The sequence below is a fragment of the Mesoplodon densirostris genome, chromosome 17, assembly GCF_025265405.1.
Source record: "Mesoplodon densirostris isolate mMesDen1 chromosome 17, mMesDen1 primary haplotype, whole genome shotgun sequence".
NCBI lineage: Eukaryota > Metazoa > Chordata > Mammalia > Artiodactyla > Ziphiidae > Mesoplodon > Mesoplodon densirostris.
The window spans coordinates 20,510,334-20,523,815 of record NC_082677.1 but is presented as its reverse complement, the minus strand read 5'-3'; the positions used below and the strand labels follow the sequence as shown (position 1 = coordinate 20,523,815).

At 37.8% G+C, this 13,482-nt stretch overlaps 1 protein-coding gene across 1 annotated transcript in view; it reads left to right on the top strand.

The window, feature by feature from the left end:
* Positions 1-13,482, top strand: part of LRCH1 (leucine rich repeats and calponin homology domain containing 1) — a 192,034-nt gene that overhangs the window by 151,256 nt on the left and 27,296 nt on the right. The window contains exons 14-15 of the mRNA XM_060079853.1: positions 3,677-3,730; positions 4,464-4,536. Coding sequence (XP_059935836.1) covers positions 3,677-3,730; positions 4,464-4,536 — 127 coding nt within the window. The remainder of the gene's footprint in view (positions 1-3,676; positions 3,731-4,463; positions 4,537-13,482) is intronic.

The window sequence follows — 13,482 nt, the reverse complement described above, 5'->3', positions numbered from 1 at the left end:
AGGTAGGTCAGGCAGCTACATAGGGTGAAGTTTGGGTGTCTGTAAAGAAAGCAGATTTGACATACTTAACTAGAGATGAGCCTGGAAGGTCCCGAAGAAGCAGGCATAGAGAGATAGGCTTGACCAGCGACATGGGAGTAAAACATTGTTTACATACGACCTGTTTTATCCCTTCTTACTGAATAGGCTTAGGATAGCTAATTTCAGTACAACCAATTTATGTCCCCTGAGGTGCCTGGACACGTACCATAGGAAAGCAGTGTCACACTCTTAACTAGCTAAGTCTCTGTGTTAAATGAGGAGAAGAACTGTAACCCAAAAACCCATGTTCCCAGAGAGCGTGGTTTCATAGTTGAGTGTAGTGACTTGGAATTATGTTAAGTTTCGGTCCTATCTCAAAGACTTGCTAACTATGAGTTCCTGTGGGCTACCTCTTTAACTTCACCTTTATTTTCTATAAATTGGGATCAATCTTGGAACCCAGGACACCTAACTTAGCTGTTACTGTTACTCTGCTCTGTGATTGTCATCAGTGTGGTCCTTAGAATCATTGTACTCCCTCTTCCCCAGGTGGAGGCATCGCTGAATGACCCAGTAGTGGGACATCAGGAAGCCTCTCATGTGAAGGCTGCCCTGGGTGCATTTCCTCAGGCTCTTCTTTAGAGACATGCTGCTTTTGATTCTGTACAGACTCACTTTTAGTTTTAGCTTTTTATTTGGAAATAATTTAAAATTTATAAAAGGTTTAAAAAATTACAAGATTCTACAAAAGGTTATAAAAAGTTATAACCTTGCACCCAGATTTACCTGTGATTAACATTTTAACACATTCGTAGTATCTCTCTCTTCCTCCACACACATAGTTCTTTTTATGAAAATTGGAGGAAAAGTTTTGTACATCATAGTCCTTTTCTCTAAACATTTCAGTGTACCTTTCCTAAGAATAGGGATTTTATCCTATATAACCCCATTTCAGTTATCAGCTTCATAAATTTACATTGATAAAATATTTTCATCTAATCTGCTATCCATATTCCAAATATTTAGGTTGATCTAATGATGTCTTTCATAGCACTTTTTCCCCTTCAGTGTAGGATCCAGTCTAGAGGCAATAATTGTCAGGTAACTATAGTTTGCTTTATTCTGGAACATTTCCATAAACTTTCTTTGATTTTTTTTTTTTTTTTTTTTTTTTTTTTTGCGGTACGTGGGCCTCTCACTGCTGTGGCCTCTCCCGTTGCGGAGCACAGGCTCCGGACGGGCAGGCTCAGCGGCCATGGCTCACGGGCCCAGCCGCTCCACGGCATGTGGGATCTTCCCGGACCGGGGCACGAACCCGTGTCCCCTGCATTGGCAGGCAGACCCTCAACCACTGTGCCACCGGGGAAGACTCTTTCTTTGATTTTTTATGACCTTAAAATTTTGAAGAATATAGTGCTCCCCCTTTTGTAAAATGAACTGCCCCTTATTTTGTGGGACAGAAATCCCTCATATTTCTTCATGATTAGATTGAGTCCCTGCATTCTTGTTTGGGATGCTGCACAGGTGATGTGGTGTTCTTCTCAGGTACCACATTTGGAGGCACATTGTGTACATCTGTGCTTCATTGGTGACATTAATTTGATTACCCAGTCGAGGTAGAATCTGATTTCTCCACCGTCTAAGTATTCTATTTTCCCCTTGCAATTAACAATCAGTCAGCGAAGAGGTCCTTTGAGACCATCTTAGAATCCTGCTGCAGACCCACTTTTGATTCCAGTAAAATAGATGCCCTCCTGTGTGCATGATTTCAGGAGCATCAAGCAGACACCAAGCCTCTAGGAAAAAAGATCTCCATTCCGTGTCTGATTTACAATGTTAATATTTTTTTTTTCCCCTTTTTGGTTGAATGAGGAGTCACGTTCAGTGTAAGGAATTCTTACACATTGTCTTCCTTCTTTGGGCAATTCTCTGTCCATGACATACGTCTGCATGATTTTTAAAAGGGAGGGGAATTGCTGGCTCTGGTGGAGAAGAGAAGTCACAAGGAGGAGGAAAAGAAAGTGGTAGATTAGCAAGGCCAGTGCTGATGATTATGTGGAACTTAAGTGGGACCCTCCTTTATGGTTTGGTTATTTTTATATTCTCTATTCCGTCTCATTTAGGAAGAAAGCAGTATCTTTAGCATAGTCTTGAATCAGTTAGCCAGTATTTGTTGAGTCCTTGTGCTGGATTCAGCCTTGTTTGGGGTGTCGAAGACTGGGATAGGAAGAAGATGAAGTTGCTGTCACTTCTAAGGCATTTTAAAAATTGTGGAGGGAAGAAGGCTTAGATATTGAGAAAACTTAGAGAAGAATATGGATAGTCCATAATCCTGAGTGTTTTAGGTGCTCTCTGAGACTGGGGAAAGGATAAGAGGCTAAGGAAAGGGAAATAAACCTAGATTTGGGGGGCAGCTAGGATTTGGATCGGTCCCAGGAGGCTGTGCTGAGCAAGGCAGCTTGGCCATGGTCGAATCAGCACAGAGCATGAACCGGACAGAAACACCGAGGGATAGGCTGGTGCCCAGTTAGATGGGTGAGGCCAAGATTATGAAATGGTTTGTAGTTGTCAGCACATCACATTATCTGACTTTTAACACACTTTAGATGACTGTTCACATCAAGTTTGGGTAGCACCGGCAACCATTCAGGAAGAATTGCAAATTATACTCTCATACATAAATAATATCCAGTAGGGAAGGATGCTGTGGGGACAACAGGGAAAATTAGAGGAATGAGTTTCTTACAGAGAGAATCAAACCTGCAAGTTACTTGTTAGCAGTTCAGACATTTAATTGAGTAGGGAAATTAATGACTGTTTATTCTAAAAATAGGTTATTCCCTTGGATTTGTCACAGTTGGGAATATTTTTTAATAGCACTCCTCAACAATAGGAATAGGGACAGACATCTTAAATTTATACTAGTTTGGTGACATATATGAAGATGTTTATATTAGCTATCACCAAATTTTTTATTAGGGTGGATCAATGCTTTTTTTTTTTTTTTTTTGGCTGTGCCGCCCTGCTTATGAAATCTTAGTTCCACGACCCGGGATCAAACCCGGGCCTTCAGCAGTGAAATCGTGGAGTCCTAACCACTGGACCGCCAGGGAATTCCCTTAGTGGGGTTCTTGATTACCTTATAAAGAAGGCAGATCTGGGAAAAATAAACTATCGAGTTCCCCACTGGTTGACAAAGCAAACTGATGTTGAATCGACAGCGCAGGATTTACCTAGGTCCGGATATGTATATTTATTAAAAAGCTCCCAATGAGATTCTGCGTATTTGGGAACTACTGCCCTGGACCATTTATAAAAAAACCCTTATGCTCCCAGCAGGTGGGAGCCTGCCGGTTGCTTGGTAACCTAGCAAGGGAAGCTGATGTTCACAGGTACTTTGGGCTGAGCTCTTTGCTCTGGGAAATCCCTTTTCTTAGTTTGTGTGATATTTTAGTGGTATTTTTCTGTGAATATAGTTGCATGTTTTTAGAAAATGTAAGTATGGCCTACTTAACTACTAATTAATTAATTCAGCGTATTATTCATTGTGTCCCTATGTGCCAGGGATATGATGGAAGTTAGAAAAACTCAGTTCTTGCCTCACTAATTTTATAGTCTGATGGAACGTACCATGCATTTTTTTTTCTTCCTTAAGGTGCAAAATGATCTAACATTACAGAGTAATGGGAGCGAGTATTCTCCCAATGAGGTAAGTTTCCTGAAGATTAATGAAAGCTGAGGTATTTTGTGAAGACTGAATTAGAATATCTTGTACAGAAATCTATAATCTGAGACCATGATGATTCATGAGTTAATTGTATTGCAGAATCTCTGAGGGAATCTCTCATTAGCTCTCACAGCCCGATCCGGCCCTATCCATAATTAAAGACTCATTTTATAAGACATATTTTGAAGACCAAATGTGGGAACGTTTTTATAGAAAACGAAGTGAAAATAGCTCATCTAGGCAACATTTAGAATGTCTCGTTATCTATAAATGATTCAGTGTGTGGTTTCCTTATAGCTGAGACATCTGTTCAGTGTTAACCTGTTTTCTCATCTCGTTGTTATGAAATTCTTTATCAGATGTGCCCTCTGTGAGCTGGATGTGAGTGAGTGCTTGTGTATGTCAGTGCCTGCACCTGAATGCACGCATCTATTCGGGAGCAAAAAGGGATTGCCAGTGTCACACAACTATGAACTGTTTTTATAATGAGCACATAAACATTTGGACGGATCTCCCCCAAAACAACATTCTGTCGATTCTACCACTTAAAGCATTAGCAATGTGAAGATGCATCAATTATCATTTTTTAGTCAGGACTTCCTCACAGCAGTAAATGCAAGGAGGTCGTGGTTTTATTATAATCCTTGATCACAGAGAAGCGTGCATAGTTCTGCTCCAGTTCTTTAAAAAATGTCCTTTCCTTCTAACACCACAGATGAGAGAGAACTCCCCTGCCATCTCTCCTACCAACACCAGCACAGCTCTGTTTGGCCTGAAGCCTCGATCAGGTAAATTGAAACCTTAGTGTTCTTGCACGTGTGAACAGCTCAGGAGTTTCTCTTTAGCCTTTTCAATGCATACATTATCACGTGAGCAGCCTTGTCAACTCTGGTGAGTTTGAGTCCTGGCATCAGAACCCCACTACAGCGTGGGGAGGCCATATTTTCGAGCCTTGTGGTCGTGAATCACCTATTAACGCCATGTTATCAGTAATAGATTATCTTACCTTCTTTTGAATCAGAGCAAAGAGAAAAAGATGTTGGGACATGTAAGTGGGAAAGAAATATTCTGTTGATAAAATAGCCACCCCTTTGCCCCGGTGGTTCCTGGTACCTTGCTGAATTAAGGCTGGTGACTCTTTTCTGAGACACCCCTCATTTGCTCTCTGGGCCTTGGTAAGGACTGTGTATTTACTCATGTGACAGTGTGGTCATTCCAAGACTCACATGAGTGGTTAGGAGACATTTTTAAGAGCATTTCTGCTTATGTTACCTACTTTATTTTAACTTAGTATATTCACAAATGTAAATTATAGCAATGTGCAAAACAACTACTGATTTTAAAAAGAAGGACTATGTATAGAAAAATTTGGTTCTTCTGATTTCTCCACGTACTTAAAGTTCGAACACTACCTACCTTCTTTTAGGTGCTCCTTTGTTTTAATATTTTTGATTCTTAAGTCTTTTGCATACACTCACTGCTAATGCTTTTCAGTAAGTGCTAAGAAAGGACTCATACGCTTTAAGCAAAAGGTAGTAAACTCATATGATCTTGGGTTTTTTAATAAAGCATTTGGCAACAGTTGAAGTTATACATGTGCATATTTTGAAAAAGGGTACCCATAGAAAAAAAACGAAGATGGTTCTTTTATAAAGGAATGTTTTTTCGTTTTTGGAGAAAGTTGATTGATGAGTAACATGTGGCCAGGTGTAATGGCTTCCTGGCATTTTGAATGGGCTGTAAGACAAAGCCATTTGAGAAGATGCTTGGGTGTGGCAAGGGTTAGGAGGTGTTTTATGGAGAACCAAATTGTGCGTGAAATAGGACTCAAATGGCTGGCCTCACCATTCATGGAGCTGAGCGTATACAGCCAGATCTGGGTTGGGCCTCCATTTTTAAGGTCTCAGATTGTGCTGGGAGGAATGGAGGCTTCCATGCCTTGAGTGATGATCTGCCAGGAATGTTCTCTATACACTGAGGACTTCATATTGGGCTACAGAATTTCTCCTATCCCTTACAGGCACTTTTACACAATTTAAAAATATCTTAGGGGCTTCCCTGGTGGCGCAGTGGTTGGGAGTCTGCCTGCCAATGCAGGGGACACAGGTTCGTGCCTCGGTCCGGGAGGATCACACATGCTGCGGAGCGGCTAGGCCCGTGAGCCATGGCCGCTGAGCCTGTGCGTCCGGAGCCTGTGCTCCACAACGGGAGAGGCCACAGCAGTGAGAGGCCCGCGTACCGCAAAAAAAAAAAAAAAATCTTATAATTGAGCAAATCAAAAGTTGAATGAATCTTCAAAGAATAATATTCTTTTGAATGTGCATCTTTGCAATTTAGTTGCAAAATTGTCTCCATGACTTTTTCAATTCTTTTTATGGGGTCCAAACTCAACTTACCAACCTCATACCCACACTGTTGAACCATTTCAGACTCTTTGTGGTGGTGAAAAATAAATGAAGTATTTATTTTGAATAGCAAGAAACAAAGATAATTTCCTTTCCTAGCTTCCAACCTTTCTATAATGCTGACTAACCAGTGTGGAAATTGTGCCAGTTGTTGAGAGCTTTGTGGAGTTTGGTTGTCGTAAGTAATGCTGATTTTTCTTCAGGAACATCAAGTGGCATGTTGGAACGTTATGAAACTAGCATCATGTATTGGGAATTTAAAAATTTGTATTTAGTGACTTTAAAATATTACAGTATGTATTTTTCACATTTTCTAGAAAATAATATACATACTAATCTTAATTGAAGATCACATGACTAAAAAAGAGAAATTATTTTTGATTGAGTAGCTTTGGAACTTTAAAAAGTGATTTAATTTTTATTTTAAAGTTAAGTGTATGAATTCATGTGATTTCTGTGTTAAAAATAAAAACAGACTGCTCAAATTAGCAAGTGGGAATAGAAACTTAGATTCTTAAAGTAGGCTAATAGTTTTCTTCAAAAGAAAATTTTTTTTCTGTGTTTTCCTCCCAAGAAAGACAACTGTATATATCCAAATATGCATTACTAGAATCATGTCCCTGTATTTTACTGGCCCTGCCTTATGATTGAATAAAAATTGTATAGATATTTCCTAAACATCAAAAATTACTATATGGATAATTAGTACAAAAAAAAGAGATGTTATTTCATAAATGACCAATTTAGAAGTGCTTTGAATTGACTGACATCTATCGGTTAATTAGGTTTGTTGTTAAAGAGACTCTACTAGTGTCTGAAATAGGTTCTATACTGATCAGTATCTAAGACAGTATTGAGAGGTATACCTGTGTGTCAAGGGTTGAGCAGAGTTGGCTAGATTCACTTATAGTAAAGCGTGCCAGCAGACTTACAGATGTCTTTAAAGAGAAATTTTATATTACCCTGGGAAAAAAATCCACCAGTGGTAAACACCGGTTCTATAATAGATTTATTTCTAAATAATAGACATATTTATACATATTAAGCTTTTTCTATGTAAACAAATTTTTGTGTGAATCATATTTGCTAAGATTGTTAGTTATTTAGGTCTTTGGAAAAGGTATCTGGTAGGTCTTTTGCTTTTTATCTGCATAATCTATGGGTACTCCTTCTTTCCTCTGACATGATTCATTAGTACTCTGAGTCTGTGGGCTTGCGAACTGTTAACGATTAACGGTGTTAACTGCATGCCAAGTATATGATTGATAAGTACTAACTAACGCTCAGTTTTTTATCATTCTTTTTATTCCATGCGCCATCTTTCATTCTTCTCCTATATTGTACATTTGAAATTAAATTCCATAATATGAAATTCGCTTCATTTCCATACAATCCTTATGCCATTTGTGAAATGCTGCTGCCCTTTGGTTTTTCCTGGTCCTTGTGCAACTGTACGCGGACTGGCTCTCTCGCTCTCCTGCAGACCCAGCCCTCACTCTTCCTCCTATCTCCTTCAACAAACTTACACAGGCACAAACATGGGACAACTCTAGCTACAGTGTTCCATCTGAAGGAGACAGTGACAATGGTAGGTGGCTTTGTACCTATTCTTCGATGTGCTCATTAATAAGCCAATGAATGAATATACTGAACATTCATTTCTGTGCAGCTGAAGATAGAGTGTATATTCTCCTGCATGCCTGATATAAGAGATAATAGTAAACCTGGAAAGTCCAGAAAAGTGCATGTGGATTGTTCTCTGGCAGTTTATCAAACTACATTTAATTATCTTGAATATTCTGAATTTTGGAAGGATTGTACAATAATTTCTTCTCTATCCTTTCTGCTTGGGTTTTTTTTGGTGTGTTTGCTTGTTTATAAAAATTGGGGGTTTGTACATTTGGATAATCTCTGGTGCTCCTGCTTCTGAACTAAATGCTTTCAGAGTTTCATCTTTTATCATCTATGCTTATTTACCATATGAAATTTTTAAAGTAATCAAGACATACTGTGGCTGATCCAAGAGGACTGCACTGAAAATAGTTAGAAGTGAGAAATTCCTAAAAATGAAGAGAAATCACTTGCTTTTTTTTTTTTTTGCAAATTATTTGCACATTATGACTTTTGATACCTTCAGCCCTTTTGAGTGTAATTGCATCTACATGATATTTAAGGAATGGTAACTTGGCTTGAGAACCAAATGTGCAAATAAAAAATTGCGGACACCTAGCTAGGATTCATGTGGATATCGTTTGATTTCGTGCCACTAAATATCTCAAGTAGCCTAAAAGATGAAAATAAAATAAATATAGTTATTTAGATATACTTACCACAGATATCTGAACCTCCATACTGGTCTGTTACTTCAGATATTTTACTCCAAGATACCAGGAGATAAAAGTAACGTGAAATGAAATAGAGAGATGATTTATAGGGAAGAGAAGTGATATGTGGGGTAAAACCACAATGCAAGCACAATAAGAAGATGTATTTTCTGATAATACTTATTTTTTTAATCTAAGTATCAATATGTTATATGTAACGAATAGAAACCGTATATTTAAAACATTTGCTGTGATTTCTGGTCAAAATTCAACCAAAAAATGCTTTTCCAGACTTCCTTATGTAGAAGGATAATGTATATCTTGGCAGGTTAGTTACAAAAGGAATTTCATTATTTCATAGATTTCTAAAATTTTAACTGAAAACAAGTGTGATTAAACAACAACAATGGGCTTCCCTGGTGGCGCAGTGGTTGAGAGTCAGCCTGCTGATGCAGGGGACACAGGTTCGTGCCCCAGTCTGGGAAGATCCCACATGCCGCGGAGCGGCTAGGCCCGTGAGCCATGGCCGCTGAGCCTGTGCGTCCGGAGCCTGTGCTCCGCAACGGGAGAGGCCACAACAGTGAGAGGCCCGTGTACCGCAAAAACAACAACAACAACAACAACAACAGGGAAACCAAAGTCCCTTCTTATACCATCCCATTTTAAATTCTGGAAGTTGAGGAAGGCTAAATGGAAACTTTCTTGATAAACCTGTTCCTTTACTTAAAAATAAAAAGGAGAGAGAGGCATTTTTGTTTTTCAGAAAGCATGGCTATTTATGGATCTGATGTTGTTTAAAGGAAATGAGCCTAGAATGAAAGATTTATGTGTGATTTGGTATTTCCTTAGGAGTGATATCTGAAACCAAAGACTTTTTTTTTTTAAGCTGAGTAAGATCTAGACATCTTACGTAGCAGTAAGATTTCTATCTTTATAGATGAACCAACCAAAAGGAGAAAGGTGTGTCACGCTGGGTCACACTGTTACGTAGAGGGAGAGGTGGGGGTCACACCCAGGGCTCCTAACTCTCTGATCATCTCCTCTCCACCATATCTACCTTCATCTACAGCTGTTTATTGAGGGTTCTTTGTGCAAGCTACTGAGCCAGATGGCCTTCTTTTTATTGAAAGTCCTAAGATTTCCATAGAAAAATAATCATTGTGAAAAGCTTTCTGAAAATAAAATAACCTGGCAGTACTTCTCTGGTAGTTTTTGTTTGAGTGAGAATTCCAGGGATTCATGTGTAGCTATTATGCTGTAACACACACACACACACACACACACACACACACACACACACACACACACACACACACACACAAATAATAAAAGGATTGTTTTCAGTATTCATCTACGTGGGTTAATCATGTCAGATATTGGATAGTTGTTATTTTCCCCTATTTGCAATTTGTCTACAATATGCCCTGGGCAAGAGATGATTTTCTATTAATTATCTGTTAATTTTCTGGCAACAGAAATCTTTGCAAATATTTGTGTAGGTTCCCAGATCTGACCTTTCAAATAGAATCTTCATTCTTTTTGTGCTAAATATTGCCTTCTGATTTGAATACATTTTCCAGTACATTTTTTAAATTAATGATATATGTATCCCCAAGTATATGTGCTAAGGTTGGAAGAGGAATACAGCCTACTTTTATGTTGTTCTTACTGGTTCCTCTGGAATAGTAGATCCTATTCAGTGGCCTCTCATGGCATTTCAAAGCTGATTACCCCAGCAGTTTTGTTTCCTCATATTTTCTCCATTATCCAATATCTGCAGCTATCTCACCCTGTGTAAATAAGTGGCATCATATTACCAACTCAACCCAGCATAATGTAGCTTGCCTTTCATTTGTATTTTTATTAATTATTTTTGGTAAAGTTGGCATTTTTATACCTTGTTCACTGTCTTTATGTTAAAATTACCCTTTTATTTAAATTTCAATATTTAAGTAAAATTTAAATTTTATTTAGAAAAATACATTTAAAATAATAAATATAGCTTTCTAATATTTTGTTTCAAATATATCTCATTTCAAATTCCCTATTTTCCCTAAAACTCATTCTTCAAAGAAATAAAAAAAGGCAAACTGGTTAGAAGGTCCTTGGGAGTTTGAATTCCCACAATCCCCAAAGTTCTGCCTCCTATAATGGATGGGGAAGGATGTGGATGTGTGTCTGTATGTCTTTCCACCCCTGGAGCTGGATGGGGCAGCTTCACTTCAAGTTGTTCTTAACTTGGTAACTTCTCTTCTGCTTGTTTTCTTGTGCCCTCTTACTACTCTGCATCTTTCTTTCCTTTTCCCCTTCATTTTGAAATTAAAATCATTCCTATCTTCCTTTGAATTATTTTCCCTTTTTCATTTGCAGTGAATTGGTGGGTGCTAATTTATACTTAAAATTGATCTTTAAACTATCACTGGAAAGTGAATGAATGGACATCTATCTTGGGCCAGTTTACAGATATTTTCTGGAATTGTTTTACCATAATCTTGCACTTCTAGGTATTATTTTCCCTATTACAAAAATGATGAAACTGAAACTATGAGATGAGAGGTGTTTCAGTGGTTCTTAACCTGTCTTCATATTAGAATCACCTGGGCATTTTATAAACAATAGCTGCCTATACCCCACACTGCCTGTGCTGATTTATTCGGAGTAGCATGGAGTCTTCGCACTGATTATTATTCTTATTATTTTACTGATTTTATGTTATGTTTAAGTAGGTGAAAACCACTGGGTTGAATAAACTGCCCAAGACCATAGAAAGCAAATCTGAGCATTTTGAGGGCAGAGGTTTTACATAATTCATTTTTGGGCACCAGAGGGAATAAATGAATGCACTAATTAGATTTCTGATTCACATTAACCTGGATCTACAGCTCATGATACTTTTTCAAAGCCACCATATTGCTGCCCTTGAATTTGTATGTCTTCAACATCACACCCAGTCCAGGTTTTTAATTTCAAAGGAGAAGTTGAGAGCCAAATTCCAAAACCTCATGTGTCCACAGAGAAGAAATCTAGAGTTAAATTTAGATAACAAAGGTTAATAGTATAGACCGATAATTTCTATGCAAAGTTCCTTTCACTTAATAATTAAATAAGTAGCATTTCAGGCAATTTTTCGAGGAGCGAGCTTTCTTTGCTTAACTGAAAGATACTTTTACAACATTTAGAAAAAGTTTCTTATGCACATCCTTAAATATTTACTGAGTGCCTCCTATGTGTTAGGCATGATGCTCGTTACTGTGGATACAGATCTGAAAAAGACAGACTAGATCTCGTGGAACTTTTATTTCAGTCTCTAATGCATTCAGACCTGGAGACTAAGTTTTAGGAGATTTTTCATGTTAAAAAAAATTGAGGTGACTGATTATCAGGGTAGGGTAATCTCTGACAAGGTATTCTCCATATAAAGTGATCTTTGAATGAGGGAGTTTTTGAAACACTTGTTTGTTTATTCATCTAACAAACTGCTTTGTGGGGCAGGGGTAGAGGTTTAAATTGGAAACAAACATAAACTCTTACAGAGTCCTAATGGGGAAAAGCAGATCTCTCCTGTAAGACAGAAAGTGAAGAGTGCCATGAGAGACACAGATAAAGCATGTTGTACATTCACAGCTGACAGACCACTGCCAGGTCAGGGATGAAGATGAGGAGGAGGGTGAAGGAGGAGGTAGAGATAACGGAAAAATCAGTGGACTTGGACGTGTACCTGCAAGGATGCATTTGATATTCTGCATAAGCATAGTCACCATTCCCTGCAGAGTCTTTGCTTAGAAATTTGTCTCTTCAGCTAAAGAAATTGCAAATATGAACAAATTGTCCTTTTCATTCTTTGAATGTTATCAATATTTGCTGTACACTAATTAAACAGCTAAGCAGGACTCCTTTTTTCCTGCATCTTAAATCACCTATTTCCTTGTCTCTTCCTACCCCTTGTGCATGCATATGTGTGTGTACACACACACACACACACACACACACTGACACACACCCTCACTCTGCTCCCTTGCCCCTCTTTTTTTCTTCTTATTTACACAATCAGTGTGACATCTGATGTGAAAGACAGTTACTAACAGGGCGGCTCTTAATATTGTCTTGCAGCCACAAGCTAAACTTTTATTCCCCTGAATTAAGTAGGGGAGTTCTCGAAATGCAGTGATATGAAATTAAGAAAGACCAAAAAAATTCCTCCATAGATCAATTTCCTGAAGTTTTGACCAGGCTGGTCACTGCATTTATTATTTAAATATGCCTTGAAAGAAAACAAAAAAAACAGCTGTGGATAAAATAATCAGAGCTACCATAATGGTCCTATTAAAATTATTCTGTCATAACAAACTTACATGCTCTGTAGAATTATTATTAGTTTAAATAGTTCATTTTAAATTCTAATATATTCTACAATAATTAATCTATTTAGAAAACTAGTATTATAGTCATGCTTCCAGTAATTTTATGTACATTTGAAGTATTCATTTTAAAAATAATGGTTCACATATGTTTTAACACTTTTTGACTGCTTACATTTATAAAGCAAATACCCAAGCATGTATTTTATATTTTTTGAGACGTATGGGAATTTAAGATGAAAAGCAATGCCAGGAAATTAAAACCCAGATACCATTGAATTATCTTGGTGTCTTATACAGGGCTCTAACAGGGTATAGATACTTGAAGAGTGTGCTGTTAGCCAAAAGCTCACGGTTAATTTAACTTCCTGATAGCTTCGTATTCAGAATGAAATCTGCCAGTAAAAACATACTGAAAATATTAAACATGTAGTATTAGATAAGATTTCCCCCAGAAAAAAGGGAAAGGAAATTAAAACCTCCAAAGAAAACATTAGATTTGTTTAAACGGTTCTGGGGCTCCCCTTGCTGGCCAGTGTGTGTATTACTCAGCTAAGTCCACATTCCTTGACTTTTTTGGTAAATTTGGTTGACTTTTTCTTTGGTGGTGTGGATTATTTCTAGACTTTACATTTTAATATATATCT